The sequence below is a fragment of the Natrix helvetica genome (genome assembly GCF_964273705.1).
Source record: "Natrix helvetica genome assembly, chromosome: 1".
NCBI lineage: Eukaryota > Metazoa > Chordata > Lepidosauria > Squamata > Natricidae > Natrix > Natrix helvetica.
In genome coordinates this window covers 79,812,363-79,828,746 of record NC_138548.1, presented here as the reverse complement: position 1 = coordinate 79,828,746, position 16,384 = coordinate 79,812,363, and the positions used below count along the sequence as shown (strand labels likewise).

Genomic DNA, 16,384 nt, shown 5'->3' with positions numbered 1-16,384 from the left:
AATGACAAGAAGACTAGGCATTTTACCTACCTGGCTGGACCTCATCAAGTACACCCTGCCCTGGAGGAATAGAAACAAAGGTACATTACACCAAAAGTCCCTTAACTCAAACTGACTCCTTGGACTGATGACGAAGGTTGGAATAAAAATTTATATGCAAACCCAAAGACATACAGAGTATCAGAACATCCCTGGCTATTTTTGTTTCCTGATGCTACTCTTTTAAAAAAGTAGAATGTTCTTCCTTGATAAATCTAGGACATAATACCATTTTCCAAACTCTCCATAAACAAATACTTCTTGTACAATAAAGTCTGACTTTTTCAGACTACAAAACTTATTTAAATATAAAGATGCTCTCAGAATGTTTCACCAAGCCTGACTTCTTTCAGTCACTGAAATTCATTTAAAAAGCATGAACTGAAAACAAAAGTTTAAACCCAGAGATTCCTATGTCTATTTTATATAGTAATTTCTTTTATAACAGTAAAAAATCAGGCTACTATGGATAAAACATACAATATAACTCAAAGGATCCACCACTATTTTCACTTTTCTTCCACATTTTGAAACTCAGGGTAACTGATCATATAAGCAGCTATCTCAGTTTCTTATATTTCATATAGCCATCATTTATTCAAGAATAGCAAATCTCCCATTATAGTATCACATTAATATCCAGGAAAGCTGGTACACACCGCACAGCAAAAACTAGTTGCCAGTTACCCAAAACAAACAAACATGATTATTATTGGGAAAAGAAACTAACATCTCCCGCACAAAAAAAGTCCTAAAGTAGTGCTCTACAATCTAGAGCAGGGGTAGTCAACCTTTTTATACCTATCACCCACTTTTGTATCTCTGTTAGTAGTAAAATTTTCTAACCGCCCACTGGTTCCACATTAATGGTGATTTATAAAGTAGGGAAGTAACTTTACTTTATAAAATGTATAAAGCAGTTATAGCAAATCCCTACCGCCCCCCATGAAAGCTGGAACGCTCACTAGTGGGCGGTAGGGACCAGGTTGACTACCACTGATCTAGAGTCAACCAGATATGTGTGAGTTGCACTGGCTGGGGAGCATGGGAACCAAATCCCAATAAAACACAGGGATTTGTAGCCGTCAAAATATTGCTGAAATATACTGTTGTGTATGCTGAAAAAAGTATGTATCATCTGAATTACAGCTTTCCTGTTTTTTTCACTATTCACTATCTTCAGTCATATTGGAGTCTGATATTTGATATTTACCTCCTAGTTTTAACCTCCTCCTTAATTATCTCTAACTTGCCATTTAGTTGTTCCCTGGCAACTCAATCCGGACCTCAGAGAATGGTCTTTGCAGACAATGTAATGCTGCTCTATGGAAATACAGAATATGAGCTCATCAGACGAGAATGCTTCTTCCTGAGAACTTTCTGAGAACTTCCTGAGGACTGAAGCCAAGATTAAAATGTGGGTGGTTACATTCAGTGACTCTCTGCTATCTATAAATTCCTAGCTTCTAAATTTTTAAGTTTTAGGTACTACAAGGCTAGCACCAGCTATGTCTTCAAAGAGATTCTCATTGAAAGATTGAAATCCAAGGATCGCTAAGCAGAGAATTCTGACCCACATTTTCTGCTACCACCTAGAGATTATACTCACTTTTTTTTCTATCACTGCCTTTATAACAGCCTTTAGAGCAGGGCTGTCAAACTCCTGGCCTGCGGGCCGGATGCATCACACACTAGCCATGCCCACGTCCTGTTTAGCAAAGAGGGGAAAAGTCCCAATACTTCACGTGATGTTGCCGTGACGATGTGAGTTTGACACCCCTGCTTTAAAGCCCCTGATCCTGGAGGCCCTTTTGTGAATCACTAAAACTAAGCTGTACCTGTAAATCTCATTTGAAGAATCCAGTCTTCAAATTATGAGCTCTCTTCCAGACAAAAAGATTAGTGATTGTGAGCATTAGCTGCACATTGAGAGCAATGTTGTGTTTACTCAAATAATCAACATTTTATCTTTAATCTAATTATTTGTGAAATTTTGTGTGTAGTTCAAAATTTCTGTGTATGTACCATGTTTCCCTGAAAATAAAACCCGGTCTTATTTCCTTTTGACTCCACCCCCAAAATGGCTAGGGTTTCTTTTGGGGGGAAAGGTCTAATTACTGATTCACCTAAGGCAGCAGTACTGACAGCAGGAGCCCGCTGCCGGACCACTTATTCTGTGGTCACTTGTCACTGCTCCCACGTGTCGCCCCCCCCCAGCCTCCGTTTCACTGTCAGAGCCTTCCACAAAGTGCTCTACAGCTGAGAAATGAGGTCCAGATTGATGCACACGTCGCCTCTGGCCCCCATTTTGCCATCAGAGGCCTTCCAGAAAGTCCTCTGCAGCCATAACAGAGCTCCGGATTGATCTGTTATTGGGTGCAGAGGGCTTTCCAGAAGGCTCTGACGGTAAAACAGAGGCCAGGGGCAACACGCGCATCAATCCGGATCTCGTTTCCTGTTTGCAGAGGGCTTTCCGGAAGGCCTCGGTTGGAGGTCAGGGGCAATGCGTGCAAGCGGTGGCAAACAGCCTAAGAAATGGGCCTGCAAGGTGAGGCAGGTGTCGGGGTGTCCCTAGCTTATTTTTTACCCATGAGCCTCCATGAGTGAAGTTGTGTAGATAATGTGACCTTGCTTCCACCACCTGTTTTACACTATTGGAACTATTCATATAGTTCAGTCTTAATTTAATGAGGAAACTAAAATATAACTTACTTACTGTCTACCCAAGCAGTGCTTTTTGGTCATGGAAAAAAGACAACAACTGGAACATTAGGTTTTCCACTGCTAAACCCCACAGCCAGTGAAGAATACCATAATGTATTGTATCAAAAGTTGTTGAGAGATCAAAAACAACCAGTATGGTTGCACCACTAACCCAGCTCTCCCAAAAGTTATCAACAAATACAATCAATACTGTTTCTATATTATGCGCAGAAGTGGGTTGCTTCCGGTTCAGATGAACCAATAGTGAAATTGCGACTGGGTCGCCGAACCAGTAGGGTAGGCAGGCTTGCCATGCCCCTGAACCAGTTCCCCGGTCACCGCTGCATGTTTTTTTTTTACATTTTTAATGTTCTGCGCATGCACAAACCTATTTCTAGGCAACTGCGCATGCACGCGCACTGAACCGGCAAATCTTGCACTCACTGAACCAGCAGTAACGCCAGCAGAAACCAACCCGATTATGCTCCAATCTGAAACATGACGGAAATAGTCCCAATAATCTATTTCTTCAAGGAATTGTAACCTCAAAAATATTACCAAAAGGGGGAGAATGAAAGAAATGTTTACCCTAATGTTTACATGATATAATTATATATTATTAGCATTCTACTATTTAGATAGTTCAACGTACTGAAAAGGGAGAGATTCAGAGCAAATGCAAGCCATTTTACCCATACCAGATTCCTAGAGTAATCCCCACAGCAACTGAGTCAGTTACCTATTCACACAGCAAGGAATGGATCATTTTAAACAAGGCTATCAACCAATAATAACAGCATTCAAAGTATTGTGTTTTGAAGCTCTTAATGCTACAATGGAATCTCTAAAATGGACTCTTACACTTGGTTACATTCACTCTGTCTTTTTCTAATTAAACTCTAGGTATCTTTTAGCTGTTTTATCTCTCAAAATTCCTTAGAAAACCAGGGAGCCCTATAAGATTGGCAGAGAGAAACTACACAGAAGCAATCTAATCCAAAATCCTTATCACACAACCATTCCAAACAGAGATCATTCCCCCAGAACTTAGATTGGCATATACAACCTGGAGTTTAAGTGGTGTGGAGCCTGCTAAATGGCTACTGTACATTGTTGAGAGTTGGATTGTACTGCCACTTATTTTAATGGTTTTAACATTTTTATTGTTCTTAATGGCCATTGTTATATTACTTTGGTTATTTATTTATTTATTTATTTATTGTTTTGTGTTTCAACTATGTGAGATGGGCAGCTATATAAATGAACAAATAAATAACTGTAATCCCATTTCATTTCAGCTCTATCAATTCATAATACTGGACAAGTTATTTGTCTTTTAGCACTTACAATTTGCTTTCCTGTGAAATTAATATAGACAGGAACAGAAAATTGTGGGTTCAAAAAACTAGGCCTTATTTTAGTAGAAAACCACTTCAACTGATTTGAGGAAATTACTTCTACACGCTGCAACTCTATATCATACAACTTACTTTTAGGAGGCCCTATTCTAAATCTCTGAAAAATGCTATTGTGCATACAATAAATGAAAATGCAGAAGAAAAGTGAATTGAAATACAGTCCAGTTTTTCTTTTTCTCATAAATCAGAGCTAAAAATCAATCGGCATTTGTAATATTAGAAATATTTTTTACTTGTGAACATGGTAATTAGATATTAAGCACATACACATTTAATGAATAAATAAACTTCCAGAAAATAAAGAAATAAAAATACATGCATAACAAGTATTTATTTAACGCTATTCTTGATTTGCACCTGCTCCATAGAAAAACAGATAGATACGTAGATATAGATAGATAGATGATAGATAGATAGATAGATAGATAGATAGATAGATAGATAGATAGATGATAGATAGATGATAGATAGATAGATAGATAGATAGATAGATAGATAGATAATAAATGAACCTTCTTCTGAACTACAATATGGTGTTTACAGTGGAAAACAGATAACATATAAAAATAAAATTAACATGAACACAGAAATAATTAAACTATATTAGCAGCACAGACTATACGAACATTATTTACTTCCCACAAAATAAATATTTCTGGAACATATGAAGGTTTTACTGAATGTTATTCATGAATTCTGTCAAATGGTAGAAATCTGAGGAAGACAGCAATAGAGCTAGTCTTACGTATTTGAACACAATGTGTACCAGTTATCTTTTGTTTAGCCCTATCTAATAATTTAACAGTGGAGACCTTGTTTCATGAATTGTAGTATTCCTATCATATTTGCATAGAGAAAGATACCTCCCGTGCTGAAAATCTCTCAGAAACAAACACTACAAATACATATATTTTATTATTATTATATATTATTAAAATATTATTACATTTTTCCATATATATGACATTTCCTCCTTATTTATCATTTACTTTCTACAATAACCCATTGTTCATTTCTATTCCTTAGTCACTAGGAGAATCTGCTATCATATACACCATGGGTGTCAAACTTAATCACATCATGTGACATATCACAACACATAGTGCCTTTTTGCCTTTGCAGAGCCGGGGTGGCAGTTTGACACCCTTGATGTATACCATATTTGGCATTATGATTAATATTAATCATATATACAAGTTAAAAACAATTGTCCACTCTTCCAGTCTCAGGGCATCATTTTCAGTAACCATTAACATACCACATCCTTCCCAATTAAGTCTGCATGCAATTCAGATAATAGCTGAATTTAGAACTATATATAAATTAGCTAAACAGAAATGTTAGCAGACTAGTTATCAATGAAATAGAAAAGGGCTTAATTGTTTCTTTGCAAGTCTATGGACCCACGATTTTGAACAGTGGTTTGACTTTTCACTTTCAGATGTTCCGCAGACTAATTAGACATATGAACAAGGTACCCAATAATTTAGACTGACAATTAAAATGCTTGCTATGGCTCAGAAAAATTAGAAGTATTTGCAGGTACTGAACAAATGACCTTCTCTGGCAATTGTCTGTCAAAATGTTCTATAAATGTATGAAATTAGATGACATCACAGAACACCAACATATTCTGGTGTTTATTTGAAAAAGTCATCTGAAAGCAAATCACATCTTACTGCTGCTTTCTAACGGCCTTTTGCGGAAGAGGTTTCTACAATTTGCCACAATGAATGAGACAAAACTTCTCTTTCTTAAAAAAAAAAGGGGGGGGGGGAGGAAAAGTCCTATAAAAAGTTACAAAGTTCAAAATATATTAAAGTAATTTGAAAATTATCTTTTGTAATAATTTTGATAAGGTTTTTGTACGGTTTTCTCATTTTAGTTTTTCAAGTAACTATTCTGCTGGAAATGATTTCTATTATATAGTTATGATATACAATCTAGAAATTCCAAAAAGCAATTGTAAGGCTAGAAGCCCACCAGAAAATCCAAGCTCTGTAAACTTAATGCGAATTTAAAGAAATATCCTAGAAATGGACTCAAAACCAATTTTCTATTTTTATCAAGAAAGCCACATGGATATATAGCCATTTAGTCAGCAGTTCAATCTGAGAGAGGTATTGCTTTTTATGACAAATGATACAGGCACTATCAAAGACTTAGGATCACTTCAAATTTCTTCAAAATATTAAATTATTTCTTTGGAACTTTCAATTATTTCCTAGAGAAGGTGTCATTAAAAATTTCTTTGAGAAAATAATTTTTATTTTTACTGTTGATAGTTGTTAAAAATATATTTATTTATTTTATTTCAAATCATTATACTATAACAAAACAGTACCTGCTACTTCCACAATCTGGTGCCTAGCAATATCATAGTAGGGATCATCCCACCGCAGATGTGTGGCAGAATCCGGGGAGCTCTTGGTATCATCTGTACAGTACCATATGTAAATAAATAGAAAGAAAAATAGCACATAAAATTAAACTTACTAAATAAGGGTCCAGAATTACAGAGAATGTCTAGGTGCATTATCAGTAGGATGGCTATATTAATTTATCTGAATACCTGCACCTTTATTCAGGTGTGATGGGGTACAAATGGGGTACATTTACTTGTTCATTTGGTATTTCAAAACAGACAGGTGCATGCACTAAGATTAATTGTTTAAACATATTTATAAATGCATCTGCTTTAAGTATATAAAGACACCATTAATGGAACAAAATAATAGACTTAAAATCTTCTGCCACAAATCCCAAAATGAACAACTATAATCTACTGCGTTGATATCTACACTGTACAGGTATTTCTTTGGCTATACACAACCTGTAACATTCCAGTTCTTATTTTCTGATTACTATCTTAGTTCTTTATTACAATTTACAGTCAGGATACCAAGCAAACTCATTTGCAACATCTTAAAGAAATTTAAGATGAATGCTGCAGAACAGGGTTGTGCAACATTTTGGATTCAAAGGCAAACAAGTGCTTCTGAGTATACGGGCATCACTAACAGCCAATCTTTTCCTGCGTTGTACTACAGCTGCAGAGGAGAGTTATGGCCTTGTAGGGAAAGACAGAGCTGATTTAACAAGCAACAGACAGGCAATATTTTCAGATTATGAACTCCTTAAAGCAGGAGTCCCCAACCCCCAAGCCTTGCCCACTATCAGGCCATGGCCTATTTGCAACCGGGCCGTGTGAGTGGCGAGCTGGCATACACGTGTGTGCAGCATTATTTGTGCAAGTAGCAGGCCAGCGCATGTGTGCATGCATGCAAGTCAAGCTGCAGTAGCATGTACATGCACGCCGCCCTGATGCTCACACATCCGTTCTCCCCCCCCCCCAGCCCCCAAGCTGCAAAGGTTGGGGACCACGGCCTTAAACCCTGACTGCCATCTCCCGCAGTTGTTTTATTAACAGAAACACTTACCTGACTTTGGGAAAACAGGCTCTTCATCTGATGGCCAATTTTTGTCATCTAGAGAGGCCAATTTGAGCTGATTGAGAGATTCACTAGTATCTTCCAGACTCAGGTCCTCTTGTAAATCTGGGTATTGCTCCATGCTTCAAGTGCTCAATAGATTACTTGAAAAGAAGCAGGAGAAATTCACAAATCAGCGAAGAAACATCTCACAATTTTCCCTGGCATTTCCCAGTGTCCTCCTTTAAATGTCATTGTAGATATGACAGACCTTGCATTCATATCTAACTTGAGGGGGGAGCAGAGATAACAGTTTTGATTGCAATTGCATTTTGTTTCATTTGCTTCCCTCTTATGCTAATATACATATTTGCTTTCCCTTCAGAGACACATAACAAAGGTGATGGGAAAAGACAAGACATTAGGCCTGTCCAAATTATTTACTGAAGTACTTATATTTAAGTATGCAGGTCAAAACAGCAATTTTGCAAGGAGATCCCTAGGGCTAAGCCCTCTCTCTCATCTGTTTAACATCTACGTGAAACTATTGGTGGAGATTCTCCATTGATTTGGGATTAAGTACCATCAATTTGCAGCGGATATAAATACATTTATATCTAATATCCAAACCAAACATCTTTAATATCTAGTCCAGGCCAAGCAGAAGTGGAAATCTAAACCTGATGTCACTAGGCTGTGAGGGACCAGGTGTGCCAAAGCAAACTACTGGTAAGTCTTAGAATCCCTACAAGCCAGAGTTGGTGTTGGAACAGAAATCCTTTGCTTCCTTTGAAGCTTACACTGTCTCTAAAGAAGCTGGTGTACACTTTGGAGGTTCTTCTGGCTTCACAACTTCTGCTTGAATAGGAACCAGGAATGGTCAGCTTCAGTTATGCCCCTTCTAGTACCAGGAAGCACTTGTCACCTCTCATGTAATACTCTCCGACATTACTGGGATTCATTTTACATGAGCACAATTTGACAACTGCAACTGACACAGAATACTCAGCACTAGCCAGTTCAACAGTTTGTGTTTGTGAAACCAGCACTTTTCGCCAGTAAGTTTCTAAGTCCAATTACCGATAATGTTTGGGTCCTTGTTGCTTCCAGAATCATCTCCTCCCAGCAGAATCTGCCTGCCCATATCAGTTGTGATGTTTTGTGAATTCACTTTTCACAAAATCAGTGGGGGCGGGTCCCAGAGACATCCCCCCCCTCTATGGAATGACATGTTCTCAGATAAAATGTTTGTAATAGTAAAGTTTATATTGTTTCCTGTTTTTCAGATTGTATCAGGGACATGCGGTCATTGGAGGCAGGGGAGGCAGAGCCTCACCTCTCATCATGAAATAATAATATATAATAATAATATCCACAAGGGAGTTTCATATATATAAGAGGAAGAGGAGGGAGGAGGAGGAGCGGGAGCGGGGTGGTGCCAGCTGGGCAACCGGTGGAGGCAGGAGGGTTCTCGGAAGCGCCAATAACCTTCCTGCCTCCGCTGTACTTTGCGCACTCCTCGCGACTGCAATAGACATCCAGCAGTGGCAGGGGCTTGATGACGTCGCTGCAGCTGCCATGCGCAGATGGACGGAGGTAGCAAGAGTGGCGCCGAGGCAGTCCGGCGGACGAGCGACCGAGGATCAGGCTGCCTGATCCTCCATCGCTCGCTCGCTCGCTCTTTTGTCCGCCCGGACCCCTCGACGCCACTCTGGTTACCTCCGTCCGGCCGCGCCCAGCAGCGACGTCGGCGATGTCATCAAGACGAAGTGGATTGGAGGCAAAGTGCTTTTCAGTGCTTTTCTGTGCATCTGGCGTTTAGAAGATAGCCGGATGTCCTAAACGCCAGACACACAGAAAAGCAGCTGCTGTTGGGGATCGCGGAATGCGAACCGGCGAAGCGCGCTCAGGAAGGCGGGGAATGGGATCATGTGTGCTTGAGGCTGAGGCAGCCTCAGGCTCCAGCACACGTGGTCCCATTCCCCGCCTTTCTGATGACGTCACCAGCCTCACCAGCCATAAACCTCACCGCACGTCACTGGATTGTATATTGTAATCTGTAAATACACCAGATAATAAAGTTGGTAATTAATACATTTGAAAAGCTTTACAAAACCCTAGACCAGTGATGGCGAACCTATGGCACGCGTGCCACAAGTGGCATGCGGAGCCATTTGTCAGGGCACGCAAGGCGCTGCCCTGTCAGCTGGCCAGCGCGCATGCGCGCGCTGGCCAATTGAGTTCACCTTTTTAAAAGCTATTTTTTGCCTTCCCCAGGCTCCAGAGGCTTTATAGGAGCCTGGGGAGGGCGAAAAGAGCCTCTCCCCCCCCCGGAGGCTTCAGGGACCATCCGGAGGCTTCCCTGAAGCCTTCGGAACGCTTAAAACCACCCTCCGAGCAACCCAGAAGTCACTTCTGGTTTGCTCGGAGGGTGGTTTTAAGCGTTCCGAAGGCTTCAGGGAAGCCTCCGGACGGTCCCTGAAGCCTCCGGAGGGCCTGAGGGGGGGCGGGGGAAGCTCTTTTCGCCCTCCCCAGGCTCCTATAAAGCCTCTGGTGCCTGGGGAGGGTGAAAAAAGCATGTAAAAATGGGGGATGTGCGCTGTGCGCGCATGCGCACTGGGGGATCGCACATTGCATTATGGGTGCGGCACGCCCTCACACGACCCCCCGCACTCCCCCCACTTGTGGCACGCGAGCCAAAAAAGGTTCGCCATCGCTGCCCTAGACAAAACCTAATAAACATTGTGGTTTAATATTGTGGGTCTACACCCAATAGGGGTTATAATTTTCTATACTGGCCAATCAAACTAATGACATAGTCATAAAATAAATCTTAGTATCACTAGAGGAAAAAAACTTGAAACACATTCTGCATTCCTATCATTATAGCAAATTGATTGCAGGTAATCCTCAACTTATACTTACTAATTGTTCAATATTACAGGAGAACAGACATCCTAGGTCTACTTATGACCTGGATTCAAAATTCCAATGGCTCCTTCCTGTCCCCCACCTCCCTCCCATGGTGATTTGATCATTTTGGACACTTGGCAATCAGTCCACATTTACCGCTGTTTGCAAGGTCCTGCGGTCATGTGACTATGATTTATGACACCAATTACGGACAATGGATTTACTTAAAGACCATCGCATTTGCTTAATGACTGCTGATTCACTTAACAACCACCACAAAAAGGTCAAAAAATCGGGTGCAGTTATGTGGTGACCTGCTTTATGACTGGCATGACTTATAATTGTAATTCCAGTTTTTAAAGAAGTGATTTGCCATTGCCTCTTTCCTAGGGCTGAGAAAAAGTGACTATCTAAAGAGCACCCACTTGGCTTTGTGCCTAAGGTAGAACTAGAACTCACAATCCCTGGCTTCTAGATTGATGACTTAATCATTACACTACACTGGCTCTCATTAAAAGTGTTAGGGAATTCTTAAAATCAACTCAAGCAATAATCAACTCCAAAATAAAATATTTTTAAAATGGATCAAAGCAAGGCTATATCTAATGTTAGAAATTAATATAACTTCTATAAAGACAACAGTGAAAAATATCTCCACATATTAAAGCATTATGCCATAATTTCAATAAACCCTTGAGGGAATTTAGTTGCATATTTTATAGCTAATATAATATTAATATATTTATGTTATTAGTCATATCGAAATGTATATCTACATTGAACTTACTACATTGCACAGTTGACTATAAAATTATTGTGCAGGAAGTCTAGCTTGAAAAAATACAATAAATTGGTAGGAAATATTAATGCAGACTGGCAAATCTGCAAAGTTGACCTCAGCTATGGTTTGTTTCTCTCTCAAAGATAGGAGGAGCTGCCAAAGGGACAAAGAGCAGGACATTTGACTCTTTTGAATGAACAGCTAATGCTAGAAACATGCTTAAATTGCAACCAACCATCTGTCTTTAGCAATATCCTCAGTTTCTATGGAAACCTTAACCACCATGAGGTGACTCATTCTCTTCAAAACAACTTCAACAGCATATTCTCAAAATTATCTAAATGTATCCAATTAAACCAATACCTCTAGTATCAATATAAAAACAATGTCCAATTTGCTTATAGTAAATATTCCAATTTTCTCACTTAGTAATACAGCGTGATCAGAATATAGTACTTATTAATTATCATACCACTATGGTATTTAGTTTATAAGTGGTATTTATATTCTATGTTTTCTCTGAAACATAGACAGCATATGGTAGATGTTCTACTAATGCCATCCCAAAACCCAAGTGATATAAGTATATGCAAGTAGTATTTGATCTATGATAGTGTTTCAATATGTTATTAAATCATCACTGAAGAAATGACCAACACAAATATTGGAGGGAAACTAGTATTTATTTTCATATAAATCATAAAAATACCTTCCACTGACATAGCTCATACTTTGAGCAGAAAGTCAGATTAATGCATAAATTACTATTTTTCACAATATTAGTAAATTTGAAGATGAACATAGTACAAATACATTAAAGTATTTGAAGTTCCTGGCCATATCACTATTACTTCTGAAAAAACATCTAATCCATGCTTAAACAAAACACTTCCAATTTGCAATACTCAGCATGGGACCAAAATAGAATATGATCTCTTACAAGATGGGACATATCTAATTTGTTGTATTTTGTTTTCTTCAAATATTAAATATCATTGGAGATTTCTTATTATTACAAGACAAACTACTGGTTGACTTAAAAAAAAAACCTCTAAGGAGCATGGGGAAACTTGAGGAAACTAGGAGTTGGAAGTTACCAAACTAGTTTTCTGGTTCTAAATATGCAAATGAAACATTTCCCTTTTTCTCATAGCACCAAATCATGGGTGGTTGTGTTACCTAAACAGCATCTGTAAAACATCAATTGTTCAATTCTTTACTAAAATTTATTGTTTAACTTATGCTTTGCTGAAGCAACCTACAACACTTAGCAGATCACTAAACATTTAAACTAGAGCATATATCCTTATAGTAGTGATATTTGCCACTTGTAATGTTGACACAGAAAGATAGGAGATGGTCCAAGCAGCTTAACATTACCTAGTTATCCTTGCTTAACAATGGCAGTTGGGACCAGAATTTCCATTGCTAAGTAATATGATTGTAAAGTGCACGATCAGGTAATCACATCACATAGCTACAGCAATCCCTGCATTCCCTCTTGCTATAATTGAGGAACAAGGGTCATTAAGTCAGTACCACCTTGCTTCCAACAACTAAAGTCAATGGGGAAGCCAGCAGGAAGCTGCAAGTCCCAAGGCAGCTTGCAAGCAGGCCAGCAGGCAGATAAATGGCAGCTGCTGGATGAAGAAAGGTACATGAGGATGCACGAGTGGCTGGGAAGGCACCGCACAAGCGCAACTAAATTCAAGAAGAGAGTACATGCGGGAGAATAACAGAATAAGAGAATTGGAAGGGATCTTGGAGGGCTTCTAGTACAATCCCCTGGACAGACTTACCCAAACAACCTGTGACTTTCCTTGCTGATTTCCCTACTGACTTCTCGGAAGCCGTGAGGAAAGCTTACATATCACAATCATGTGACTGCAGGATGATGCAGATAAGTGTGAGCTGATTGGCAAGTGATGAGATCGTGATCATGTGTGACTAAGGGCTGCTGAGCAGTTGGGACTTCAAGGACCAGTTGTAACCACCACTCATTCAGTGCTGTCATAGCTTCAAATGGTCATTGAATGAGTTTTTGTTAACTGAGGATCACCTGAATATATTCCAGAAAACATTACCTTTCTTTTCAGACTTATTTAAAAGAGGACTTTAAGAAAATAACATTATAATTAACTTTGAAAGGAAAAGATAATTTTAGATATTTACTGTCCCAAATATTTTTTCCAAAAGTTTCCAAAGTAATGATTATACAAAGTCGCTAAAACATAGACCATAACCTACTACTAAATAAAATAGAAAAATGTGGGTCACAGCATTACCACCAGACAGCTTCGAAACTGTAGACCTCAATGGAACTGCATCTACATGGGGGGAAGTATGCAGTGGAGTACCCCAAGGCTCTGTTTTAGGCCCAGTATTCTTCAATATCTTCATCAATGACTTGGGGATAGATGGGGAACTCATCAAATTTGCAGATGACACCAAGCTGGCAGGAATTGCCAACATTCCAGAAGACAGACTTAAGATATAGAAGGATCTTAAGAGACTTGAACAGTGGGCACTATTTAACCAAATGAAATTCAATGGTGAAAAAAGTAAGGTTCTACATTTAAGCAAGAAAAACGAAATGCAGAGGTACAGTATATATGGTACCTTGCTCAATAGTAGTAAATGTGAGAAGGATCCTGGAGTCCTAGTGGACAACCATTTAAATATGAGCCGGCACTGTGCAGCAGCTGCCAAAAAAGCCAACACAGTTCTAGGCTGCATAAGCAGAGGGATAGAATCAAGATCATGTGATGTGTTAATACCACTCTATAATGCCTTAGTAAGGTCACACTTGAATACTGCATTCAGTTTGGGTCGCCACGATGTAAAAAATGTTGAGATTCTGGAAAAAGTGCAAAGTGCAAAGAAGAGCAATTAAGATGATTAGGGGATTGGAGTTTAATGAAAAGGACTAGGGGAGACATGATAACAGTGTTCCAATATCTCAGGGTATGCCACAAAGAAGAGGGAGTCAGGCTATTCTCCAAAGCACCTGAGGGTAGGACAAGAAGCAATGGGTGGAAACTGGTCAAGGAGAGAAGCAACTTAGAGCTAAGGAGAAATTTCTTGGCCGTTAGAACAATTAATCAGCGGAACAACTTGCCTCCAGAAGTTGTGAATGCTCCAACACTGGACGTTTTTAAGAAGATGTTGGATAACTATTTGTCTGAAGTGGTGTAGGGTTTCCTGCCTGAGCAGGGGGTTGGACTAGAAGACCTCCAAGGTCCCTTCCAACTCGGTTATTCTATTCTATTCTATATGCTTTTATCCTTTTCAATTTTATATAGGCACTCTAACAAATCTTAGAGCTGTGTTTCTCAGCCTTAGCATCTGTTAGATTAAGTGGACTTCAATGCTCAAAATTCTTGAAGTCCCTATATCTTACAATGTCTTAGAGAATCTATACCCATACATACCCTTTAATGTACTTTTATATATTAAGCATGTGTAGGAAGTCAACACATGTATATGTGGGAATGGCAGCTCAAGAAATTATATTTAAATTTCTGGCGCTCATGAATTTCTTTCTTTAGCTTATGAAGAAAGCAGATTTGTTATTTCCTGTATTCAATAAGCCTAACAAAGCAATAAAATAAAGTTACATACATTTCTTTTTGCAACTCCAGCACTACTATTATAATAAAACCCACTGAAATTTTGCAGCAATTGTTGAGATACTAAAGAAAAATAATTTAGCTTGCCCAACCAGAGGTACAGTGTAAGTCAAGGAGAAAAAATGGTATGTTAACTCAAGATGATCCCCCTGCTTCACGACTTTCAGTTTAAATCAAACAAGATCCACTGACTGTATGACACAATCTGCTGAATCAGGTTAGTTTGAAAAATACCACACCTTTCTGCCATAACATAACTTATCTGAGCTTATTGAACAATTCTACTGGCTCAGCCAATTTGATTCTTGTGAAACTACAGCAAATCCAACAACTGGAAAAAATTGCATTAGTAACTTACGTGCTTACCACTACTACTAAATCATTCCTGGCCTAAGTGGCCTTCCTTTTTTTTTCTGAAAATCCAATACACTTGAAAGAATTTCAGCTACAGTACACTTGTACTTTATTTTGATTGTTATTCAACACAATCAATACCATACAAATGAATATACAACATAAAAATCTTCAGAAGTCAGGTAGAATACTCACTTAAAAGGAACCCTCCTTGAAATTTCCAAACAAATTCTGCTATACTATACAATACTGTACTATGCAGTTGTGTTTGTTTACTGAATCTCTCTATCCAACTTCATCCACATCCATCTATGCATCATCACACAATTTCCACCTTTTTCACAGGTCAGGGAAACCCCTGCAATTTTCACTATTAGCATATCAAGCTGATCAGTACAAACTAATATTAAGACAATGCCTATAGTCAGAATGACTTGATTCAAATCCTCTAGTTTGCTTTTAGCAACTTCTCCCTCCCTAAGTATTACCTTACTTAGCACAATTCTCTTTCTAAACGGTAACACAAATCTATCATTCAGATCACACATTACACTAAGCCATTATGTTACATTGCACTAAGCCATGATGTTTGGTTTTGCCTATGTGTGAATCCAGGTTCTATGGTTGCATTAATCGCAGATGATGGCTTAAAACAATATCAAATTCAGCCAGTTGTGGTTTATGTAACATATGGTGAAGCCAATGATAGGTTGTGTCTGCTAAGACGACACCATTCTGCAATAACAAAAGCAGGATGTCCCTTTGAAAACAATCCTCGGTGCTGTAAAGTAAAGTTAAGAGAAGGAAGTTGATGGGAGAAATGTTTTCCCACCTGTACATTTCACTCAAACCCTTAGCAGAAGGCTGAGGAATAAAATAAGGTACATTAAAAAGGGAAAGGAGATGGCCAAAACAGAGTTGAGGGGACGCCTGCGCCTGACCGAAGTGACAAGGTGGGAAAAGAAAGGCAGAAGTTCAACGCAGAGGCTCCGTGCCTTGGACTCCGGCCAAGGAGCTCCCAAAACATGCGCCCTCCCACCGCGCAGACGAAGCGAGAACATTCCCGCCGGCGAAGGAACCCCTCCCCCCCCTCACAATTCCACCCTCAGAACCCTC

At 39.1% G+C, this 16,384-nt stretch overlaps 1 protein-coding gene across 2 annotated transcripts in view; it reads right to left on the bottom strand.

Moving 5' to 3' along the window:
• Positions 1-16,384, bottom strand: part of ARHGAP1 (Rho GTPase activating protein 1) — a 34,380-nt gene that overhangs the window by 17,853 nt on the left and 143 nt on the right. The window contains exons 2-3 of one of the 2 annotated variants that reach the window (XM_081937451.1): positions 7,601-7,755; positions 6,505-6,597 (exon numbers count right to left, since the gene is read on the bottom strand). In XM_081937451.1, the coding sequence (XP_081793577.1) occupies positions 6,505-6,597; positions 7,601-7,733 (226 nt within the window). In that variant the 5' untranslated portion in view covers positions 7,734-7,755. Of the gene's footprint in view, positions 1-30; positions 49-6,504; positions 6,598-7,600; positions 7,756-16,384 lie in introns of those variants that run through there. The other variant, XM_081937453.1, reaches the window with a different exon arrangement.